Genomic DNA, 25655 nt, shown 5'->3' with positions numbered 1-25655 from the left:
GCCATTCTTAGAGCTAAAAGTGCTAAACTATAAAAAAGTGAATCAATTTGTATGGTCTTGCCTCTACCCCAGTGAGGCTTATGGTATACTGTAAGAAAATTAAAGAAACAAGAAAAATCTCAAGTAAATAATCTAACAGTGCACCTAAAGGAACTAGAAAAAAAAGAAAAAACATAGCTCAAAATCAGTAGAAGGAAGGAAATAATAAAAACCAATTCAGAAATAAATGAAATAGAGACTAAAAAAATAGAAAGGATCAATGAAACTAAGAGCTAGTTCTTTGAAAATATAAACAAAATTGACACACTTTTAGCTATACTCACCAAGAAAAAAAGAGAGAAGTCTCAAATAACTAAAATCAGAAACAAAGAGGAGAAATTAGAACGGATACCACAGAAATACAAAGGATTATAAGAGAATACTGTGAAAAGCTACACAGCAAAAAATTGGACAATCTAGAAGAAATGGATAAATTCTTAGAATGATACAAACTTCCAAAAGTGTATCTAAAAGAGATAGAGAATTTGAATAGGCTAATCAGCAGTACAGAGATTGGAATAGTAATCAAAAATCTCCCAAAAAACAAAAGTCCAGGACCAGACACCTCCCCTGGTGAATTCTACCAAACATTCAAAAAAGACTTAAATATGAGGAGTGATGTCAGCATCACGGCAGAGTGAACTTGCCTGGGACTCTCTCCCCTCCAACATATGACAAAAGGGAGCAACCATATTCCAACAGAAAATACCGTAACAGCACAAAAACCTCGGAGAGACACTCAGTCACATGACGGAGGGCGGAGTGGCTGGAGCCCTCCTTGGAGGAGCTGGAATGGGGTAAGAGAGAACTTCGCTCCCTCCCCTAAAGACTGCGGTTTCTGCTGCAAGGAGGCTACATGAGGGAAGGAGTGGGGGAGGGGTTGTGCATCAGCAGGATCACCCAGGACTCCCTAGGGTCCTTGCAGCCTAGAGGGAAGCCCTCTAACAAGGCAAAAGCTTTCATGCGGGGTGACCTCATCAAGCCAAGACCCCAGGAGACCAAGAGCTGATGGGGAAACCTGGGACTGCATGCAGGAGAAAGCACCCCTCCCCCGACCTACACCATGCCATCTCTGCTGAAGGCAGAAGGCTCAGAACACGTGGGTCTCAACCCCCACCCAGTGGTGATAGGCTGTAACTGCAACTAAATAATATCAGAAGGAGAAAGACCCAACCTTCCAACATCAGGCACTTCAACAAATCTTCAGACCAGAGAGAAAACAACAAGCACCCAGAACTCAGTCCTGAGGACACAGAAATATGTAAACTAAATGACAATGAATTCAAAACAGCTATCATCAAAAAACTCAATGAGGTAAAAGAGACTATAGAGAAACAATTCAACGAGTTCAGGAGCCACCTCACAAAAGAGATTGAAACTATAAAGAAGAATCAATCAGAAATATTAGAGATGAAAGACACAATGGAAGAGATAAAACAAAATATGGATTCCCTGAATGCTCGTGTGGACACCATAGAGGAGTGAATCAGCATAATTGAAGGTAGACATGTTGAAATGCTCCAGATAGAGGAGGAGAGAGAAGTGAGACTAAAAAGAAATAGAAAGTCTCTGAGAAATATCTGACAAAATGAGGAAATGCAACATAAGAATTACAACTATTCAAGAAGGTGAAGAGAAGGAGAATGGAGCAGAAATCTTGTTCAAAGAAATAATAGCAGAGAACTTCCCAAATCTAGGGAATGAGAGGGAAATATGTGTGGAGGAAGCATCCAGATCTCCTAGATTTGTCAATGTAAAAAGACCTACTGCAAGGCATATAGTAGTAAAACTGGCAAAAATGAATGACAAAGAAAGAATACACATGGCAGCTAGGCAGAAGAAAACAACCTACAAAGGAATTCCTATCAGACTTTCATCAGATTTCTCTGCAGAAACCTTACAAGCTAGGAGAGAATGGAATGACATATTCAAAACTTTAAAAGATAAAAATCTTCAGCCAAGAATACCCTATCCAGCAAAATCCATTCAGATATGAGGAAGAAATTAAATCTTTCCCAGACAAACAAAAGTTAAGGAACTTTGTAGCCATGCATGAGACCCCACTACAAGAAATCCTCAAGAAGGCCTTCATACCTGAACAAAAGAAAAAAAAGGGAGAAAGGGTCACAAAACACAGAGCAAGGGGACAAATAGATAGAATCAGAATAGGATAGCAAATATTCAACTATGGCATTAGGGCTAAAGGGAAGGAAAATACCAAAAACAAAGACAACCTTGTCACTTTAACCACATACTGACAACATAAGTTGGAATAAGATATGAGAAAAATAGCTTAGGAAGGGCAGAGGAAAGGGACTGAATCAGTTTAGGCTAAGGAAATAAGAGGCCACCAGAAAATGGACTATCTTATACATGAGATTCTGAATACAATCTTCAGGGTAGTTACCAAACTAAAAAGCAGAACAGAGACACAAACAATAAATAAGGAAAAAACTAAGGAACACATCATAAAAAACTACATAATTCAATGGGTAGACCAAAACACACAGGGCGAGAAACAAAGGAAATGCAGGAAAACTAGAAAACGAGTGACAGAATGACAGCATTAAGCTCTCATACATCAATAATAGCCCTCAATGTAAACGGATTGAACTCTCCACTAAAAAGACACAGAGTGGCAAGATGGATTAAAGAACAAGATCCAACAATTTGTTGCCTCCAGGAAACAAATCTCACCTCCAATGACAAATACAGGCTCAGAGTAAAGGGGTGGAAGATGATACTCCAAGCTAATGGCAAACAAAAGAAAGCAGGTATCACAATACTTATATCAGACAAAGTAGACTTCAAGATAAGGCAGGTAAAGAGAGACAAAGAAGAACAATATATAATGATCAAAGGGACACTCCATTAAGAAGTAATGCTTATAAATATCTATGCACCCAACACAGGAGTACCAAAGTTCATAAAGCAACTATTAACAAACCTAACACAAGATATCAAAAATAACACAATAATAGTAGGGGACCTCAACATCCCACTCACATCATTGGACAGATCATCCAGACAGAAAATCAACAAGGAAACAGTGGAATTAAACAAAAAGCTAAACCTGTTGGATTTAATAGAGATATATAGAACACTCCATCCAAAAACAGCAGAATATACATTCTTCAAGGGCGCACGGAACATTCTCAAGGCTAGAACATATGTTAGGAAACAAGGCAAGCCTCTATAAATTTGAAAAAATTGAAATAATAACAAGTATCTTCTCCGATCATAATGCTATAAAGCTATAAATTAATTACAAGAAAAAAGCTGTGAAAGGGACAAAGATGTGGAGACTAAACAATATGCTATTGAACAAGCAATGGATCATTGAAGAAATTAAAGGAGAAATCAAAAAATATCTGGAGACAAATGAAAATAATAACATGCTATATCAACTCATATGGGATGCAGCAAAAGCTGTATTAAGAGGGAAATTCATCGCAATACAAACACACCTTAACAAACAAGAAAAATCCCAAATAAGCAATCTCAAATTACACCTAACTGAATTGGAGAAAGAAGAACAAACAAAGCCCAAAGTCAGCAGATGGAGAGAAATAATAAAAATCAGAGCAGAAAGAAATGCTATTGAAACAAAAAAGGCAGTAGAAAGGATCAATGAAACAAAGAGCTGGTTCTTTGAGAAGACAAATAAAATTGACAAACCCCTAGCCAGACTTAAAAAGAAAAAAGAGAAAAAGCTCAAATAAACAAAATCAGAAATGAAAGAGGAGAAATAAGAACAGGCTCCACATAAATACAATGGATTATAAGAAAATACTATGAAAAACTATATGCCAACAAAATGAATAACTTAGTGAAATTTTGAAACTATAAAACTATAAAGCTCCTGGAAGATAATATTGATAGTACACTCTTTGACATCGAACTAAAAAGGAACTTTTCAAATACCATGTCCTGTCAGACAAGGGAAACAAAAGAAAAAGTAAACAAGTGGGAATTCATCAGAACAGAGAGCTTCTGCAACGCAAAAGAAACCAGGATCAAAACAAAGAGACAACCCACCAATTGGGAGAAAATATTTGCAAATAATATATCTGACAAGGGGTTAATCTCCGTAATATATAAGGAACTCACACAACTGAACAATAAGAAAGCAAACAATCTGATCAAAAAGTGGGCAGAGGAGATAAACAGACATTTTTCCAAAGAAGATATACAGATGGCCAATAAACACATGAAAAGACGTTCAACATCACTAATCATCAGAGAAATGCAAATCAAAACTACACTAAGATACCACCTTACGCCTGTTAAAATGGCTATAATCACTAAGACTAAAAGTAACAAATGTTGGAGAGAGTGTGGAGAGAAGGGAACACTCACACTCTGCTGGAGGGAAGGCAAACTGGTGCAGCCACTATGGAAAACAGTATGGAGATTCCTCAAAAAACTAAAACTAGAACTACCTTATGACCCAGCTATACCACTACTGGGTATCTACCCAAACAATTTGAAATCAACAATCCAAAGGAACATATGCACCCGTATATTCGTAGCAGCACTATTCACAATAGCCAAGACATGGGAGCAAACCAAGCTCCCATCGACTGATGTTTGGATAAAGAAGATGTGGTGTATATATATACAATGCGATACTGCTCAGCCAGAAAAAAATACAAATTCATCCCATTTGCAATAACATGGAAGGATCTAGAGGGAATTATGCTAAGCGAAATAAGCCAGTCTGAGAAAGACAAACACCAGATGATTTCAGTCATATGTGGAATATAAACAAGTACTTGGACAAAGAAGGCAGTTCAGTGGTTACCAGGGGAAGGGTGGTGGGGGCGGCATAGGGGGTGAAAGGGAGCACTTATGTGGTGACAGACAAGAAATCATGTACAAATGAAATCTCACATTGATGTAAATTATTATGAACTCAATAAAAAAAAGACTTAGTACTTATCCTTCTAAAACTCTTCCAAAAAGTCAAATAGGAGGAGAGGCTTCCTAAAACATTCTATGAAACCAATTACCCTGATACCAAAACCAGACAAGTACAATACAAAAAAGAAAATTACAGGCCAATATCATTGATGAACATAGGTGCAAGAATACTCAACAAAATACTAGTAAATTGAATGCAACAATATGTTAAAAAAAATCATACACCACGATGAAGTGGGACGTATTCCAAGGATGCAGGAATAGTTCAACATTAACAAATTAATCAATGTGTTACACCACATCAACAAAATGAAGAATAAAAGTCACATGATCATCTCAATAGATGCAGAGAAAGCATATAACAAAATAGAGCCTCCATTTATGATTTAAAAAACTCTGAATAAAATGGGTATAGATGGAAAGCACCTCAACATAATAAAGGCCATACATGGCAAACCCACAGCCAATATCATACTCTAAGTGAAAAACTGAAAACTATCCCATTAAGAACAGGAACCAGACAAGGATGCCTACTTTCACCACTCTTATTTAATGTAGTATTAGAAGTCCTAGCCAGAGAAATCAGGCAAGAAAAAGTAGTGAAAGGGATCCAAACTGGAATGGAAGAAGCAAAACGGTCACTATTTGCAGATGACATGATTTTATATATAAAAAATCCTAAATAATATACCAAAACAACTATTATAAATAATGAATGAATACAGTAAAGTTGCAAGATATAAAATCAACATACAAAAATCAGTTGCATTTCTACACACTAGCAACAAAGTAGCAGAAAGAGTAGTTAAGAATAAAATCCCATATTCAATTGCAACAAAAAGAATAAAATTCCCAGGAGTAAATTTAACCAAAGATGCGAAAGACCTGTATACAGAAAACTATAAAACATTGTAGAAAGAAGTAGAAGAAGACACAAAAAAATGGAAAGATATTTCATGTTCATGGATTGGAAGAATTAACTTAGTTAAAATGTCCATACTTTCTAAAGCAAGCTACAGAGTCAGTGCAATTCATATCAAAGTCCCAACAAAATTTTTCACAATAAATAAAAGAATCCTAAAATTTATGTGGAACAACAAAAGACCCTGAATAGCCAACAGAATGCTGAGAAAAAAGAACAAAGCTGGAGTTATCACACTCCCTGATTTCAAAATATGCTACAAAGCCATAGTAATCAAAACAGCAGGGTACTGGCAGAAAAACAGGCAAACAGATAATGGAAGAGAATTGAGAGCCCAGAAATAAACCCATACATCTACGGACAGTAAACTTTTCAAAAGGGAGCCAAGATCATACAATGGAGAAACTATAGTCATTTCAATAAATGGTGTTGGGAAAATTGGGCAGCCACATGCAAAAGAATGAAACTAGACCATTATCTTACATGATACACAAAAATTAACTCAAAATGAATTAAAGACTTGGATGTAAGACCTGAAGCCATATAAATTCTAAAAGAAAACATAGGCAGTATGCTCAACATCACTCTTAGCATCTTTTCAAATATCATATCTCACCAGGCAAGGGAAACAAAAGAAAAAAATAAACAAATGAGGCTACATCAAACTAAAAAACTTCTGCACAACAAAGGAAGCCATCAACAAAACAAAAAGACAACCTAACAATTGGGAGAAGATATTTGCAACCATATATCTGATGAGCAGTTAATATCCAAAATACATAAGGAACTCATGCAACTCAACAACAAAGAAACAAATAACCCAATTAAAAAATAGGCAATGGATCTTTTTCCAAAGACCATATACAGATGGCCAAAAGGCACATGATAAGATGTTTAACATCACTAATTTTTAGGGAAATTAAAATAAAAACTATAATGAGATATCACCTCACATCCATCAGAATAGCTATAATTAACAAGTCAAGAAATGTGTCGGAGAAGATGTGGAGAAAAGAGAACCCTCATATACTGCTGGAGGGAATGCAAACTTGTGCAGCCACTACAGAAAACAGTATGGAGATGCCTTAAAAAATTAAGACTAGAACTACCATATGATCCAGCTATTCCACTGCTGGGTATTCAGTCAAAGAGTAGGGAAACATGAAGGCATAAAGATATATGCACTGCTATGTTCATTCAACCATTATTTACAATAGCCAAGACTTGGAAACAACCTAGGAGTCCATCAATGGATGAGTGAATAAAGAAGACATGGTATAAATACACAGTGGAATACTTCTCAGCTAAAAAAGTATGAAATCTTGACATTTGCAACAACATGGATGGAACTTGAAGGTATTATGCTAAGCGAAATAAGTCAAATAGAGAAAGTCAAATATTGTATGATTTCACTCGTAAGTAGAAGATAAAAACAACAAACAAACACATAGATACAGGGATTAAATTGGTGGTTACCAGAGGGGAAGTGGGGAGGGAAGAGTCTGAAAGAGGGGATAGGGCACATGTGTACAGTGATGCATGGTAATTAGTCTTTGGGTGGTGAACATGATGTAGTCTACACAGAAACTGAAATATAATGATGCACGCCTGAAATTCATATAATGTTATAAACCAGTTACCTCAATTTAAAAAAGGTTAAAAAAAAAGTGGCAGAAATAATTGAACCATCCAAACCATTAAAATCCAGAAAAAGAAAATAAATACAATGTAATTATTATATACATATATTGGGCACCTACTTTGTGCTGGTGTCTGGCCTAGGTGACAGATATGATTCTGAAGACTGTGTCCCAGGAGGACACCTGCACTTTCCTGCCCCTTCACAGCATCCTGTTGACCAGCACTAGCTCCATGGGCTGCAGCCTGCATATTTGCACATGGCCCCACACTTAGCCTGGTCCTGTGCTTGATTCAATTCTCTACTATCACCTTCTTGAAATGTTAGAACTTTATAACAAGGGCTGTACGTTTCCATGTTACATCAGGCCCCACAAGTTATGAAGCCAGCCCTAATGTATGATGCCTGGGGACCATTCCAGGCAAGATGACTCCTTCACAGGAGCCAGTGGTTCATGTCCATTTTGGGTCTAGGTCTTTGAAAATTGAATGAAAGTTACAAACCCATTTTTCAGGGATTGAACAATTTGCAACACATAAGATACCAAATAGATGTAAAATTTCTGAGTTTTCTGACTCTTGGAGCTTAACACCTTTTCTAGGGCTAAAAGTCACAACCTATGTGGCTGTTTTTCAGCCATCTCACAAGGACTACTTATGGGGCTCCTACATGCAAGGTAGTATGTTAGGCCTTGAGGTCTGATTCAGGTTTGTGCCCTTGAACTCCAGGTTACTCAGTCCTTCTTAGTTAAAGGAAAAAAAAATATATTTTTTTTCTCTTCATATGAGATCCTGCTGCTGCATGTTAAGTAACCTAAGACATCGATGGCCCTGTTAGCAACTCACTTAACAGAAATTCCTTCAGACTCACTTTGTGGCAGGCCCTGTGCTAGGCCCTGGGAACATCATGAAAAACGAGACCCACTGCTGTCCTGGGGGGCTTACTCTCTACTTTCTAGTGTGGGGGACAGACAATAAATTAAAATCTATAGAAATGGAATAATATAGGTCCTGAGGAGTGTTAAGAAGAAAATAATGAATTATGATTGGAGTGGGTAGGAGAGGAGTCTAGATAAGACTGACAAAAAACGATGGCCTCTCTGAGGAGGCAGCTTTGGAGATGAGACCCAAATGTGATGAAGGAGTCATCCCTGTGAAGAGAAAGGAAGGTGTGTTCTAGGCAACAGGACACACCAAGGTCCTGAGGTAGGGAGTAGTGTAGCATATTGGGTACAGGAAGGCAACCTCTTACTCAGTTGGAATTCTACTAAAAGTACCCCGAAATATAAGACCTCTCAAAGAGAACCTGTGTAAGTAGTTTGATTTCCTCACAATCCATTAAGTACAAAATTCTCCTCAGCATTTACCTAAATTGCCTAGTCTTGCTCATAGAGGAGACAGGTCAGCTGTTAGCATCACACACATATTATTTCATATCCTCGAAGTTTCAGGTTTTATCGCAAAAAGACCCACATGATACCCTTCATGTTTGATGTCTTCATTCAGCCTATGTGACCACAAGCCCAGAGACCTGCGTACCTCTTGTCTTCTATGACTTGCTTCATCTTCAGAGCCAGTGTTTCAGCCTTGATCTGCTTTACCTGGATAGAAACACCAAACTTTTTGGCTTCTATTCGGAACAGGTTTTCAGGCTGGTCTCCAAAGAGAGGAATCCCCACCATGGGCACACCATGTTGGATGGCCTCCATGATGCTATTTAGCCCACCATGGGTGACAAAGAGACGGATGCGAGGGTGAGCTGTTGCAAATAAGAAAGAGAACATAACGTTTCAGGATGAAAAGTTTCAGAATACCAGGTAAAGCAGAAAGGGCAAAAGAAAATGACAATGGATTCTCAGTGTGTTGGAGCCATTGTAAAGAAGAGTTTTCTTGGGACACATTCAAGGTGGATGTTCCAACATACAGGATTAGAAACATTGTCTGTGTACAGGGATTAGAAACATTGTCTGTGTACAGAGACACCTTGCCACAGATAGAACCCAGCTAAGAATGAGACCTAAGGGAAATCTGTAGAGAATAGTGCTAAGCAAGGCATATGTCTCTATCAATCCATCCATCCATCCTTCCACCCATCCATCCATCCTTCTCTCTATCATCCCAGTGCCTTTCTTTGCTTATTTCATCTAGGTTTTCTCTTTGTGTCTCTCTCTGTCTCTGTCTCATTCTTTGTTGTGAGCAATCTTTTCTCACCTGCCAACTAATTTCCTTCTTCCCTGAATTCCTGACACATTTACTGACTTCAGAACCCATGTGGCATTCATAAAACTTACATAGTATGTGTGTCTCCTCAAATAAAGGAGAAAACCCTTGAAAACAGACTGGGCTCTATACCTTGATATTTCCAGTTTCAGTGTTTCCAGCCCATCCTTATTTAGGGCTAAGTAAAATGATTGTTCATAGTGAAGAATTCATCTCAACCTGTGCCACTCAACTGGGATGTACATCAGAATCTCCTTGTCTCTCTTTGAAATGAAAACCACGTGCCCCACCCCAAAGTTAGAGAAATACTTTTGCAGAAGTGGAACCAGGAATCTGTTTCTTAAATTCCTCAGATGATTTTGAGTCATAACCATGGTTTAAAACCTCTGATACACCAGTGTCTATGGCAGTGAGGAGTCTCTAAGAAGCATCACTAGGCTCAGAGTAAACCTGGTGGGGAGTGAGGGAGCTCTCTGGTACTGGAGACTCAATTGACCTAATAACTGGCTATGAGGTTGCTCAGCTTGATGCTCAGGTATTTTGACATTCCAAAGACACTGAAGGCATCAAAGTTGTAAAGGCAAGAGTCATTCACACTTTGTAGCTAAGGAGGATGTATTTGTGTGCCTGTGTATGTGTGTGTGTATACATATATATATTTTATATGTATAAAAGACAAGTGGGTAAACAGGTGCAGATGAAGACACTAAATACAGTGGCAATGTGTTCCTGGTATACTCTCTCAGAGTACACAGGTTATTTTCTATTGTGTTGGGGTGACCTTGTTCAAGACCAAATGCAGTAGGTCAATGTGACTATGGTGGCTGCTGATATCATTCCTGGGATAGAAAAGAATGAAAAGGAGATGGCTGTTTGTGTATCCAATCTTATTGGAAGAATAGCCTGCTTTTCCAAGGACTCCAACTGGCCACTCTATTCCTGCCCTCTGGAGAATTACCTTTAGCTATCAGTGGCTCCTTCTCATGCTGATGGGTTTGCCCAACTACAAGTCAGAAACCTGATGAGCCCTAGATGCATGTAAATACAAAGAGAGAAGCAGATTTGAGTAGTCCTCACCCAGAAGGTCACTCTGAGGAAGCCAGTCCACAATTTTCACATTTTCTGCCAAACTGATGTCTTTGGGCCAATGAGAAGGCTTACACCTCCATATGACCCCTTGAGGGAGATGAGCAAAGGCACTGTTCATTTCTTTGAGAAGCTCATGGGATGAATAATTGCTGATCAAGGAGCCCAGGGCCACAAGCACAAAACCAGAGTCTCCAAACTTGGCAATGAAATTCTCAAATTCCTAGAGAGAGATAAGAATGGAAAGGAGGTGAACAAAGTTGTCATAAAAGCCAGGACATCCATAAAATGAAAGTCAGCTATTTACTGAACACACCTTTCTGTCACTCCCAGAGCTCACTGTCCTGAAACAATCGTCAAATGGCTGGAACAGCTCAACACCCTCTACATTGTGCTCATGCCCATTGTGTTGATGGAGCATCTTTCTTCTTTGAAAACCTGATCCTACTATCCACGCTATTCCAGATTCTCTACTCATTTTGGGTCCATGGAAACACAGTCACTTGGGAGTTTTCCACAGTGAGAACAGAGGTGCTAGTGCAAGGAGGAATTCCAGTGGGGATCAGGGCCCAGGAGAGGATGGTGGGACTTCTGGCGGCTAGAGGGGAGAAGCTGGCATAGGAAGTGGAGGCAGAATAAGGAAGGCAACTGGCCACCCATACCCAATGCACCATGGCATGGGCTTTGCTCTGATATTCCATGATATTCTCAGTCACTGATCTTTGTGGTTCATCTCCTACTTCAGTGGTTCACCCACATGACTGCAAATTATATCCACATGGGAAGGCTTTTTAACAAGTGGCAATGCCCAGTCCCAACTCCAGACCTGGGCACCTTATTTTTAAAGTACTCCAGGCAGTTCTTAAGGAGAGTTGTGACCTCATGTTGCAATCTTGGCTTTAACATAATTTTGTCAATTCTTACTTTCAAAATCTCTTAAGATCCTGAGTCTTTCTGGACCACAGTGGCTCCTTCTCAACTCTCAGAGCTTCACCCTATTCGGCTGATTCCATCCAGCACAACAATGTCTGATTTACCAGTTCAAAGGACCACTTTAAAAGAGCCTTTTATAATTACAAAAGTAACATAAGACCCTTATATAGAGATTGGAAAATTCAGAAAACAAAAAATTTTATTTGAGGAAGATTAGCCCTGAGCTAACATCTGCTGTCAATCCTTTTTTTTCTGAGGAAGACTGGCCCTGAGCTAGCATCCATGAGCATCTTCCTCTACTTTATATGTGGGATGCCTGTCACATCATGGCTTGCCAAGTGGTGCATAGGTCTGCACCTGGGATCTGAACTGGCGAACCCCAGGCCACGGAAGTGGAACATGTCAACTTAACCAGTGTGCCACGAGGCCGGCCCCCAGAGAAGAAATTTTTTTGAAAAAGCCTCTATTATCTGACAGTGATTGCAACCCTTACTCCCATTATGCTCCTGCTTAACAATTCCCTCCCCCAGCCAAGTCCTGAGTCCCCCTCCTGTGGAAGCCTTCCTGCAATCTGGCCTGGTTATATTTGTGCAATTGATTCTTCCACTCTATGGTCTAGACAGAGTCACGCAGTGAATGCACAGTCATGGACATTTCACTTCTACCTCTACACTTGGGCTCCCAGTTCTCTCCACCTGAAATGTCTTCCCTCCCAGCTCATTCTTAAAAGTTCTGCTACCAACTCACAGCCCATCTAGCCTATGAATCATTCTCCAACTCTTCCTGTGAGCATGTCTAGACCAGGGATCATTCCTCAACTCTTCCTGCTCACTCAGTGCAAGGTCAGCAGAGGAAGGGTAGACACATCGGTGCCTGGAAGGCCCAGGCCAAATCAGGGCTCCTCTCGGCTCTGAAATAAAGGCAGTGGGAGAGTCACATACACCATCTGAGCCTGTCTCTCATTTTTAATATGTAAACCATCTTGGTTCCCTCCAGGTGGGAGTATACAAATATAAGATAAATTCAATAAAATGGCAACCCAGTGCTGACAGGCATCAGCCAGCCAAATAATCTCAGCTCCTCCCCATTTTGAAAACTTCTAGAAGTAGTTCCGAGTCTATGCATTCAAAACAACTAGGCATGTTTACAACTTACAACACCCAGGCCAGACCCCAGATCAACCAAATCAGGAGGCCTATATAGAGCTAGGAACCAGGGCTCTACAGGCCGGGGATACTGAAGATGATGCCTGCAGTCAGACCCATGCAGTCCTGCCTTGGTGACATTCTGTCTCACAGTGTTGTTTGTTTTACTGTGAGTAACTCATCTCCTTAACTATTCTTGCACTTGACATGTGATGGATGCTTACTGCGTACTTACCTGACATATGATCATACACAACGCAAGTAAAAATATAAACTTATTAAAAGGCTTATTCCATTAGAACAAGAAATAGGGTGAGGCAAGAGAGGACCCTGGGGGTACCATTTAAGGAAGTCCTGAATCTCAGGGTTCTGGCAGTCCTATCACTGTACTTACATGAAGCTGAAAATGAGTACTTGCTTAAAAAGTGTACCCTAGGAGCCTCACTTGCTTCACCCTCCTTCACTCCCAGGATCTCACTGGCAGGGGCACCACCAGCTCTGCACAGACGACCTCTGCACGAAGCCCTTATTGAGAGCTAAGGTTTTACTTACCTGTGGTACTGCTTTAACAGGTTTGGCCATTAAGCCTCCAACATACACAGTGTTGGGAAGCAGAGGCTGAGCAAAATCAAAGGCAAAGTCAGTGTTAACAAACCACAACTCTGCTTTCTTTAGAAGATGAGACAAAACTGGCCTAGAGCCTTCAGGAAAATGCTCCTTGATGATGTTGTCAAATGTAGAGTGGGTTTGCCATTGCTTCACAGAGAAATCAAAAAACATCAAGAAGTTCTTCACTCGGCCCCAGAAGCCCATGCGGTCGGATAGCAAGGAATTGAATACTGGCACATAAGAGAGGGGGCTTGGTAGTCCAAAGTCCATATAGCCAAACGTGGTGGGAAGAACAGACACAAATGGCTTCCCAAGCTTCTCAGCAACCAGGGGAGAACACAAGTCAAATGCGTCAACAAATAACAGGTCAAAGTTCTCATTCTCTAAGGAGTCCATGATATCATTTCTCTTTAGCAAATGACTGCACTGAAGTCCCTGTAGTTCCATATACTTTAAAAAGTTTTCAAATGTGTCTCTGAGAGAAAGAAAATCAATGATAAATGTTTGTTGGAGGAGTTGATTTCACAATACATAAAAGAATCTTGGGCTATAAAGATTTTTTGCAGATGGGCAAGACCACACATAACAGCAGCATCCTCTTCCATCATTGTCCATTAATAGCCTCTTCTCAGGCAGGCTGGAAGATATTCTGGTCCTGAGAGCGTTTCCTTCCTCCCCTCCCTTCTCCTCTCTGATCCAAATCTCAAGCACTCTCTAAGCCAGTTGATCAGAAAATTTATCTTTGAACTCAATTCTTGAAATCCCTGGTCACAGTTGAAATTGAATTGCCACTGTTGGGTCTTCTGCTCTGGGAGCCTTCTATGACTACAGTAGACCTCACAGATCTCTTTCTACTTGGTAAATACTGGCATGTTCTCCTTAACTTTCACTTACGTACTGACTTTACATTAGTGATTTTCTTGTTTACTCAGCCAAACTGTGGAAGTTACTTGATGACACAGTGCCCAAAATATTGACTTATAGATAGGCTTTTAAAAAAAGTCTCTGTGTATTCAGGAGAAGACACGTCACCTGACTCAAGGGACTCTGTGATCATATTAGAACTGAAAATTTCAACTAAAAACAGGAATTTTACATTTCTGTGTCCATGGGTTAAGCAACGCAAAAAAGAAAAAAAAGGCCTGGTTTTGAAACACATTATTAACATTACCACTTCAATAAAGGCTGAGGTGGGGCTGGCCCCATGGCCGAGTGGTTGAGTTCACACACTATCCTACAGGCGGCCCAGTGTTTCATTGGTTCGAGTCCTGGGCGCGGACATGGCACTGCTCATCAGACAACGCTGAGGCAGCGTCCCACATGCCAAGGCTAGAAGGACCCACAATGCAGAATATACAACTATGTACTAGGGGGCTTTGGGAAGAAAAAGGAAAAAAATAAATTAAAAAAATAAATAAATAAAAGCTGAGGTATCCAGAGAAGATAGTGGCAAAGCTTACTGACGTAATTATTCTCTGAGTGTGGAATTATTCCAGGGACCTATCTTCTTGCAATTCTTCCCCATCACTGCCTGTATAGAATATGATCCTGTTTCCTGTTTGTACAACATGTGGGGAAATAGATGAGGATGTCTGTCTGCATTTTAAGGTACCAGAGGTAACAGGTGCAAGGGCTCAAGACATCAGGGGTCTGCCGGCTGCCTGGAGGACCAAAAGAATCAATACCTGGCACACCTGTAATTGTGCACCACTGCAGTATCACACCCCAGATAGAGAAGGCCCGTAAGCAAAGCACTCCTTAGCAATATGCAAATCTCTACCTGATCTTTAGGATCAACTTCACATCACACAATAGCACTGACTGGCTGAAATCATCCTCTGCTGGGTATTTTTAAAGTTTCACATAATAAAGGAATGGTTGCCAAATATTTTACATAGTTTTAGTAATGCTCTAAAAAATTTCTAGAATGTAGTTCATTAGTCACTTATAAAATTTAGCTGATGAATGGAAAACGTTTCAAACATGCACAGTTACCTTTACCTGTCGTCAAAAATGTTAAATTAGGGGAGAAGACACAAAGCATATGCTTAAAATATATAATGAACAATTCAAGATGATATACACTAAGGGTCAGATAAGCAGGTCTGATCAGACCCATACTGGAGGGCCTGGGATCTTCCAATCTGAGTGAGGAAAGAAGGCTTTAGGGAAAAGTCGTGTCTGAGCAGGACCTCAACTAGTAAGTAGAATTTTCAAGGTAGAAGGAAGGGGTAAAGCCATTGTAATTAACCAAGATATACTAGGATTTCCGTCTTTCCACTTTTATGCCCACATTTAAGGAACTGTGTGTGCTTTTTCATTCAAGATGAAGCAAAGGGAATTACCTTCATCTCTTATATTGTATGAGATTGATTGCTTTTTAAGAGGACTTCACATGGCCAAATGTTCAAGGACTACAAAATCAATATTCATAAGTCTTTCCTTCAGTAATGAATATATGTGTGAAAAATGAGAAAAAATAAGTGGCAAAAGGTGACTCTCATTTCCCTATCAACAATGAGATGCTGAGGTGCCTAAGCTTCTGTGTTGTGGAGATTATAGACAAAGATGGTAAGTGAAATATTGCAAGGAGTTCCCACAAAGAACACTTGCAGGTTTCTACAGAAATATATTCATGCTTACAGTGGAAGAGGGATAGTACAGATTAAGAAAGAATCTCCAATGACTGGACTGGATGATTTGTTGACAAATAATTGTTTTTCCAAACATCTACTCATCTATTCCACTATCCATCCATCCATTCATCCATCCAGGAAACCATTCAGCCATGCAACCAACCTGCCATCCCTTTCTCATATCCTCAGTCTAAGCACACGCACTCCATCCATTCACTTGTATCACTAAAATAGTAACTTTTTGGTTCTAATAATAAGTGAAAATTACCTGCCAGCCAAAGCTTCTTTCAGAAAGAAATCAAAATATTTCTTAAATTCTTTGTTATAATCTTCAGGTGGAAGCCAAGTGATAGCTTGATATGATTTTTCTTCCTCTTTAAAACCTAAGAAAACACAAATGTTTAAAAAAGTTAAAAATATCATACAACATGGATTGACATTAGCATGATGATAGCAATATCTTTTTGTTCCAATAATTTTATATTTATTTGAATGTTTGCTTTTTGAACTTTTGTGTTTTTCTGGTTTTGTTGCTTTCTCATTCATTCGATCTTGTACACTGAAAACATGGATTGAGAATTTTACAAAGATTCAGGAATGCTTTTCAATTTAAAGTGATGGAAGTTTCCATTTGAAGTTTTTAAAGGTATAGCTATTTGTCTCACTTCATAGATGAGAAACAAAGGTAACTGAGTTGAAGATAATTTGTGAAGGTTGCACCCATAGGAAATGGTACAGTTTGTATTTAAACACAAGTCTCTCTGATTCCAGAGCCTCTGCTCTTTCTGTTTCAGAAAGATTCATTCTCATTTTTTTTTTTAAAGATTTTATTTTTTCCTTTTTCTCCCCAAAGCCCCCCAGTACATAGTTGTATATTCTTCGTTGTGGGTCCTTCTAGTTGTGGCATGTGGGACGCTGCCTCAGCGTGGCTTGATGAGCAGTGCCATGTCCGTGCCCAGGATTCGAACCAACGAAACACTGGGCCGCCTGCAGCGGAGCGTGCGAACTTAACCACTCGGCCACGGGGCCTGCCCCTCATTCTCATTTTTTAAAGTGAAACATCCAAATCACTTTTGTGATTCAGTGAAACGTACTCAATGGCTTAATGAAACAGGAGTTCTCTGACCTCTACTTACCAACTTGGCTTTCCCTCCATCATCCACGTGTGATAGAAAGTCTGTCTGTTGTTGATGTTTGACTGCTGCCAGATTTCAAGCCCTGTCTCCCACTCTCTCTTCTGTGCCTCATCTGAACAAGCTGTTAAGAAAGTTCCCATGCTCCCTCCTGTGGCCCTAATGGGAGTTTCAAACCATACAAGGCAGGCCAATGAGGGGGAAACCTCACTCCGTCCCAACAACCGACCCACAAGGAAAGCTCAAACCAGACATCCCTCTTTGTTCTACAAAGGGATTTTTCAAATTTGCTGGGAGTCTGTCCTGCTCTTACCAAAAAAGCCTTATTATTTGAGTAACAAACCTTTCATACTCTCTTAATGCATGTGTATCTTCATCTGTCGGGGCATGTAACCAAACTGTGTGAAAGGACTGGGGAAAGATTAATGCAAGATCCCACACATGAAAGTTCCTATACCCAATCTTAGTGAAATTACTCACTCCATCCAAGTATTTACTGGCAAGTACTTTACATCATAGATTTGGCTACTATGTTCTGTTCAGTAACTGTTTCAACAGGCTCTCACCTGTAGCTGCTTTCACCTTGGAAGACACAGAATACTCCTTTAACTGGTTACACTTGGAGGCCTTCAACAGCCCTACCAGTGGCAACAAACTTTGTCAGCAAGCTCTTAACCATATCCAGCTTTCTCCAGGAGCACAGGTATGACATTACAGTGAGGACTTCTTCCTCCAAGGAGATTCATTTGCCACACTCATTCAAGACATGGAAACATTCACAAAGGACTCACACAAAGGGATGTGCCATTGCCCCAACACAGCTCAAGGCCAGTACCTGAGTTATATTCCTGGGAATTATGTGGTCAGTCTAAGGCCCCTCTATCCATGACACTGTCAAGAAATGACTATTCACTGACAACACCACAATATTTCAACAAGTCCAACATTTTTAGGCCTTTTTGCATTCTGGAGACAACAAAGTTCTTGTTTACGTAAGTCTACTTATGCTTATTACTCGGAAATTAGCCCACTTTGAATAGGTCCCCAAATAACAAAAAGTTCTATAATCTGCCCAATTTGCACTACAATAAGCACTGCCGTTAGTGCCACTCAAAGTTGCCTTTACTGTGGAGGCTTCAACAACCTCCTCCAGTGCCTCCTGGAATTCTTCTGACCACCCATGATGACTGTATTAGTTTTTTATAGCCACTATAAAAATTTACTGTAAACTCAAGCCTGCCCTAATGGTCTAGCATTTAAAGTTTGTTTCACTCCACTTCAGTGGCCCGGGTTCACAACCACACCATGCTACGGCAAGGGCTCACACAGAAGAACCAGAAGAACTTACAACTATACATACTTATGTACTGGGGCTTTGGGGGGGGGGAAAGAAAAAAAAGGAGGAAGATTGGCAACAAATGTTAGCTTAGGGCAAATCTTCCCCTGCAAAAAAAGAAGAAAGAAAGAAAGAAAAGAAAAAAATTACAATAAATTCAGTGACTTAAAACAACACAAACTTATTATCTTGTAACTCTGGAGATCAGAAGTCCAAAAAGAGTCTTACTGAGATAAAAGCAAGGTGTGAGCAGCCCTGCATTCCTTCTGGAAGCCCAAGAGGACAATCTGTTTTCTTGCCTTTTCCAGATTTTAGTGGCTGGCTGCCTTCCTTGCCTCACGGCCTCCTTCCAGCTGGCAATCACATCATTCTGACTTTTCCTTCCATCACCACATTTCCTTCTCTTACTCTTCTTTCTGATAGAAGGACTCTTGTAATTATATCAGGCCCACCGGGATAATCCAGGTAATCTCCCCATCTCAAGATCCTTACATTAATCACATCGGCAAAGACCCTTTCCCATGTAGGTAGCATATTCACTGTTTCCAAGAATTAAGACATGGACATCTTTGAGGAAACATTATTTCACTGCTACATTCTGCTCTCTGTACCCAAAACACTCACATACCTTGCACATGGAAAATGCATTCAATGCAGTCCAACATTCCCAAAAGTCCTGAAGCATCACACTATCAACTCATAGTTCAAAATCTCATCTAAATATCATCAGCTCAGAAGTCCCAAATTATGTCATCCAAATAATTTTTCAGGTATCAGTGGCAGTCTGGGTATGATCCTTCCAGGGGCAAAATTTCTCTCCTGCTGTGGACCTATGAAATTAGGTAACAAGTTATCTGCTTTCAAGAAACAATAGTGGGACAGGATAAAACACCAGTTACTGACACTATCATTCTAAATGGGAGAAAATGAAAGTAAAAAATGAGTTGCTTGTCCTATGAAATGTTGATATCCTACTGGGCAAGCAATATTGGATTTTAAGGACAGGAAATAAACCTCTGTGATATGAAACTCAGCCCTGTGAGCTTGCAGATCTACCCTCTGGGCTCACTGCTTCATCCTCAACTTCTTCTTTGCTCTTGATAAAAAGCATCATGTGTTTGCAGCTGAATAGTTTATCAGCCTGTTTCTTACTTTGAGGGAGTCTAACAGCCTTCTTTCATATCATGTTCTGTCTCTCTCAGTCCGAACTGGCAGTGTGTCTTCTGGTATGAAATTCTCAAGTCCCTTGTGGATCTCCTGCGTATGTCATGGGAATTCACTCCACTGGACAACAGGCTGCTCCACAGATTTTTACAAAATAATTTCATCTCTATTTTTGGCATCTGCCAATATGGCTGAAGGGGTCAATGAGTCACAAACCTCATCTTCAAAGAGCTTTCTCTGAGACTGAATTTTCTGACCTTTTAATCCTTCAGAGGCAGTAGAAAATGTTCTCAAGCCACACCACTGGTTTTCTCTATAAGAGAAGAATTCATTGCTTTCCTCACAGTGAATTCCCTAATTTTAGAATCTTTTGCAATCTCGATAGGCTAAGAATTTCCAAAATCATGAAGTCCTGGTTTCATTATGCTTTATAGTCCCTCTTTCAATTTATCTCTTTTCCCTCACATTTAACCATAAGCAACAAGAAGCTTTAACATCTATATTTCTACCAAAATTCTGTCTAGGGTGACTTACATGTTCTTTAGGATGATATAGATTTTCCTTTCCATGCTCCTCATTTCCTTCTGAACCCTCATTAGCAGAGTTCTTAGCATCTGCTTTTCTACTAACAGTCTGTTCAATGCAGTCTAGGCTTTTTCTATCATCCTCCTCAATATCCCATAAGCCTCTACCTATAACCCAATTGTGATTCCAGACATCTGTTGGAGCACTAGTACAAGCGAGTATTAGAGACTTTTGCTACCTCAGTGCCCTGATGTAATTTATTTATTGAAGCTGTAAATGAATAAATGAGATGGGGAAGTGTGTCCAAACCAGGAGTTAATGAATGGTTCAAATATTTCAACACACTGAAATTGGCATCAGGTCAGAAAAAATAACCCAACCATGTGTTTTCCTTATTTGCAGACATTAGCCATGCTATACAGCTGAAGTGAAGGACGTATATGCTGTTTCAAAGCCTCAGAAATGCCTATGAAAGCGGAATAGTGAAAGAAACTATAGACACTTAAGCCTGGAACTTGAGGATAAAACAAAAGGGCTCCAGGAACTCCCTGAGTTGTTTATAGATTTTGACGTACAGATGTTTGTTAAAGGGATAGAAGGTCTGTAGCTTTCAGTAGTTTCTCAGAGTACATGGGAGCTACCAAAATTATGGTTCAATCCAAAATTTTAATTTAATGCTTTAATTAAATTTAGTTACAATTTTTCAGGTTGAAATAATTACACCAAAAGTTAATACACTGCAGCTATTTAATCAGATCTGCTGTGAAGGCAGATGCTAAAGGATACGTATGTATACGATGTTTAGTGAAGAATACAGAACCTAAACTAGAAGGTGATTAAAATGGTTTTAAGTAGGGACTCAGGCAGATATTGTACACTGGTGTTCATAGCATCATTATTCACAATATCCAAAAGGGGGAAACAACCAAATGTCCACTGACAGATGAATGGATAAATAAAATGTAGTATATACATACAATGGAATGTTATTCATCCTTAAAAAGGAAACAATTCTGATACAAGCTGCAACCTGGATGAACCCAAAGACATTATGTGCTAAGTGAAATAAGACATTATGGCTAAGTGAAATAAGCTAGAGAGAAAAGGACAAATTTTGGCTGATTCTGCTTGTATGAGGTATCGAGAATAGGCAAATTGTTAGAGAAATAAAGTAGAATAGTGGTTATCAGGGGCTGGGGGCAGCAGGTAATGGGGAGTTATTGTTCACAAGGTACAGAGTTCCAGTTTGTAATGATGAAAAATTTCTGGAGACGGGTGGCGGTGATGTGATGGTTGCACAGCAATGTGAATGTACCTAAAATCACTAAACTGTGCACAAAAATGAACAAAATGGTCAATTTTATGTCATGGATATTTTACCACAATAAAAAATAAAATGAATTTTTCACAAAAAAAAATTGTTTTGAAGTAATCTGTGCAATAACAAAGTCTGGAGTCACCTTCAAGTTTTATAATTTCTCAAAATGTGGGTTCCCAAAAATGCAGCTTAATGTTGGATTCTTCTTTTGAAAAATCAAAGCCTAAGAAACACTACAGATTGAGCAATCCAGAGCTTAAAGTCCTAAATCCACGCAACACTGTTATTAGCCTGCCTGTGACCTTGAGTTAATCAATTCAGTTCTCTGACCTGCCATTCCCTTGTCCCTCAGCAGAGAAAAGTTGATAAGATTTATGAGCCCATTTTAGCTAAACTTCTTGGGATTCAATGACTCAGTTGGGAATCTCTAAATCGCTGTGCCCAAACTCATGGGCAGTCACTGACTTTTCAGGAAAACACTACCATCTCAGTGATAGATTCTGATCTTAGCTGCATAAATAAGGAACTCACTGAGAAACCTTGCTTAACTTTCAGATATCAAAGAGGAGAACTTAATCTATGCTAAAGAAAAAGAAAAGGGATCCTTACCTACTAGGAACTTTATTTATGGCTGAATACATCTGTTTATCATATTTCCAGGCACGTTGTAAGGAAGTATTTACCAAATAATCTGTAAAAAGGTGCTGAGGATTGCTTGGATGGAGTAGAAGCCCAAGTAAGGGAGGAAAATACGGGACCACAGAGTGTGGAGTCCTGGTTGATAGAGTCCATAAGTATTCCAGCACATTACAGAAACACACACGCACTCAGGGACACACTTTTTTCATTCTTTCAACCAAATAGATTTTAAAAACTATTTGAAAAACCTTTCTATGCAAAAGGCCTTGTTGTTCTTTGCCTGGAGTAGAAGAAATCAAGAATTAGAGAGAAAAGATACCTGCTAGCAATAAATTTGCTCTCTGAAGAAGCACAGTGACATTATGACCATGATCTTGAAGAATCTGAGACACTCGATCCATTAGTAGATGATGGCTTCCACCTAGGAACAATGCACAACTTCATTTTTGTAATGATGACAACAGAGGTTCTGAGGTTGATAGGGTGGTAAATCCAGGACAGGAGGGGTTGGGAAATAGAAAGTTGATGGTGAGTAGAGAAAGATAAACTTCATCAGTCATTCTCTCCCTATCAATCTGTGTACACCCTAGCCCACTCCCCCAGAGCCTGCTGGTCCTCATCCTTGACATGTGGCAAACCTCCATCAAAGGTCCCCTCTGGTGACTCTGGTCTCCATGTCAATGTGATGAGCTTCTTGGTGTTCAGGCCTTAAGGAGTTCCTGATCCCAAGGTGCATGCTGCATTTTAGCTGGGGCAATATGGGACATCATGTCCTGAAGAAATAACTGCTCTGGAGGAAATTTGGGCACAGTGCTGTGCATGAGTGTGAAGGATCCTAAAGGACAATCAATCACAGCTATTTTTTGAGTCCTTCTCTTTGTGAATTTATGATAGCGTAGGAGCAAGAAATATGGGAGCTTGAATGTGAGTCCAAGAAACAGCCATTGGAGCAGAAGGACATGGAGCCACTACTTAGACCTCAAATCCTTGAGATTCAAATGTTTTTGGCAGAACTTTTCTCAGCTCGGCCTCAATTGTGCAGAACTTCAAACTAAGATATTCTGGATACTTGGGGGCCCGTGGAGTGGGCTTGCATGATCCTATATGCATGAAGACTAAGATATCACCCACCCTGGGACAATGCTGGGATCCTAATGAAAGAGAAGCTTGATAGCCAGGGGAGGTACAAGTCTATCACACTAATGTCGTCTCTTGAATCTTGCTCCAGCATGGGACCTTTGCTTGAATCTAAGGATCTCAGCAACAGAGAAAGTCAGATCAGGAGAAAAGTTAATGGCAAACACCAAGAGTTTGGAAACAGGGGTATGGGGAGTGGGGTGCTACAGAAATGGTGTGTAGTTTTTCACACCCAGACTTGCATACTCTGAAGTACCAGGGGAGGTATAAAGTGCAAATGTCCCACATCTCATAACCAGTTTTTAATCAATATTAGACCTGGGAGCCAGGAAGAGGGGATGACCCCATATGCATCCCATCATGGAGGGTCTTGATGAGCCCCAGTGCATTCTGGGACAGAGAAGAGGCTTCCATCACCTCACAAACCACACCAGCTCCCTCTCAGAATCGGAGGCAGGAGAACAGCATGCTTTCAAGAGGTGAACAAGCTCTTTTGCTTCATCCTTGCTACCAATTAGACAGGATAAAGAAAAAATTTCTAATGGTGTTACAGGGTTTCTTAAAGAGTGATTATTACTACTTCCCACTGAAAAGTGGTGAGAGTGGGAGCTGTGGAGAGGTTGGTCTTGAGCTAAGAAACACTGAGTAAATTCATGGTGTTCAAGCGATTAGGGAGCTCTGGTGTGATCTTGAAAATGCACCTCACTTCACCAACCCTTAGTTTCCTGCTGAAGAAAACATAGTGGGAGCTGCATTAGATAATTTATGGTCCATTCCATCTTTAAGATCCCCTGATTCTCAGTGACCTAACAGGGATCTAAGACAGCCCACTGTGGGTTGAAATAAAGCTTTGGGAAATTCCATACTATGATGAACACTTCATCATGATATATTTTTTCATTCATTTTCTATTACATTTGGTGCAAAAGTAAAGGAATAAAACTGAGTCCACAAAAATGCAGAATTAATGGTTCCACGAGTCCTTCAAACACTTCCAGCAGCACAGGTGAAAGAAAGAGGGGGCCAGGAGAAACATGAATGTGCGGGGTCCACTCTTCAGCCCTGGTCAGTTCTCCAGGTTTCCCCCTGATGAAACCAGTCCACCCTCCTAACTGTCATTGGAATATCTTCCCTGCTCCGCCTTGGCTCCTATGCAGCTCAGAAAATTAGTGCTGCTGCCCCAGGAGCAGCTTTCCCCTGCAGCCTCCAAGGGTCTGAAAACACTAGCCACAGTCCGTACTGGCAACTGCCCGCACCCCTAGAAGGTTAGAAGGAAACTCTGAATGGCCAAGCGGCAGCCTGGAGGAGGTGGCCTGGGTCTCCTGCACTGGGCTGAATCTTAAACTTCTGGTCCCAGCCCTGCTTATAGGGAGAAGGTCCTGAGCAAGAAGAGAGAGGAAAGAGTATTTCTGTTTTTTCAGAACTATCTTCTCCACCTCAGTGGTGGAAGAAGCCCATCTCTGCCTCTACAAACAACACCCACCCTTCATCCTCCAGCCAGGGAAACAAACCCGCCCAGTCTGGAAAACCACATGCAATGACTCTCTGACCTACGGCTGTTTGCCTGATCCCTGTCACGGGTGCCTGGGACACTCCTGTCTCTGGATTATTTGACCAAGCACTCACCCACCAAGGACAGAGTCAGGATTTTGCCTGCCTCTGAGAGCAGGAGCCCAGGCAGAAGGGAGCAGATGAGAAGCAATGCCCGCGGCCTCGCCATGCTCGCTCCTGTGATGGAGCCCGGTGGCCTACTCCAGGGAAAGGGACCGGTGTGTGCCCTAGACACCTGGTTCACAGGCGGTAAAGGATTGGCACTGGCTGGGAGCTTGGGGGAAGAGAGGGGATGGATCACACCTGTCTCTCTTCTCTCCGTCCCCTCCTCCTCTTCTTCCGCTCCTCCCTAGGCTCCTCTCCATTGGCCATTCTGCCCTCACCCTCCTGCCCACGGGCAGTGGGAAGGAGGGGTTAGTGAGCTGATCCTTAACCCCTCTCTGTCCAGGTAATCACCACACTCTCTGCATAGAAAATGCTCGGAATCAGGAATGTAGAGACCTTAGGAAATCACGTGGATGGCAGCTCCACCTCAAAGTGACTCGACCTATCTCAGTTTATGGACCCTTTCCAAACTTATAGTAGCCAGCCTCCAGTTGAACCGTTCTAATTACCTCACATTGCCATCTCCATGCCCCATTTCCCTAGGGACCTGCTTTAAATCTCTTCTAGTGTCCCAAACTCAAGGGACACTACTCCCT

General features: G+C 40.5%; 1 protein-coding gene across 6 annotated transcripts in view; it reads right to left on the bottom strand.

The window, feature by feature from the left end:
* Positions 1-25268, bottom strand: part of LOC106824789 (UDP-glucuronosyltransferase 3A1-like) — a 28929-nt gene extending 3661 nt beyond the window's left edge. The window contains exons 1-7 of one of the 6 annotated variants that reach the window (XM_070519764.1): positions 25030-25268; positions 23398-23514; positions 22586-22687; positions 16420-16534; positions 13459-13990; positions 10820-11051; positions 9062-9281 (exon numbers count right to left, since the gene is read on the bottom strand). In XM_070519764.1, the coding sequence (XP_070375865.1) occupies positions 9062-9281; positions 10820-11051; positions 13459-13990; positions 16420-16534; positions 22586-22687; positions 23398-23514; positions 25030-25123 (1412 nt within the window). In that variant the 5' untranslated portion in view covers positions 25124-25268. The other 5 variants (XM_070519765.1, XM_070519766.1, XM_070519767.1 and 2 more) reach the window with 5 other exon arrangements.
* Positions 25269-25655: the final 387 nt, after the last annotated feature.

This window comes from Equus asinus, chromosome 10, assembly GCF_041296235.1.
Source record: "Equus asinus isolate D_3611 breed Donkey chromosome 10, EquAss-T2T_v2, whole genome shotgun sequence".
In the NCBI taxonomy this organism is placed as follows: Eukaryota; Metazoa; Chordata; class Mammalia; order Perissodactyla; family Equidae; genus Equus; species Equus asinus.
This window is presented reverse-complemented; position numbering and strand designations above follow the sequence as displayed.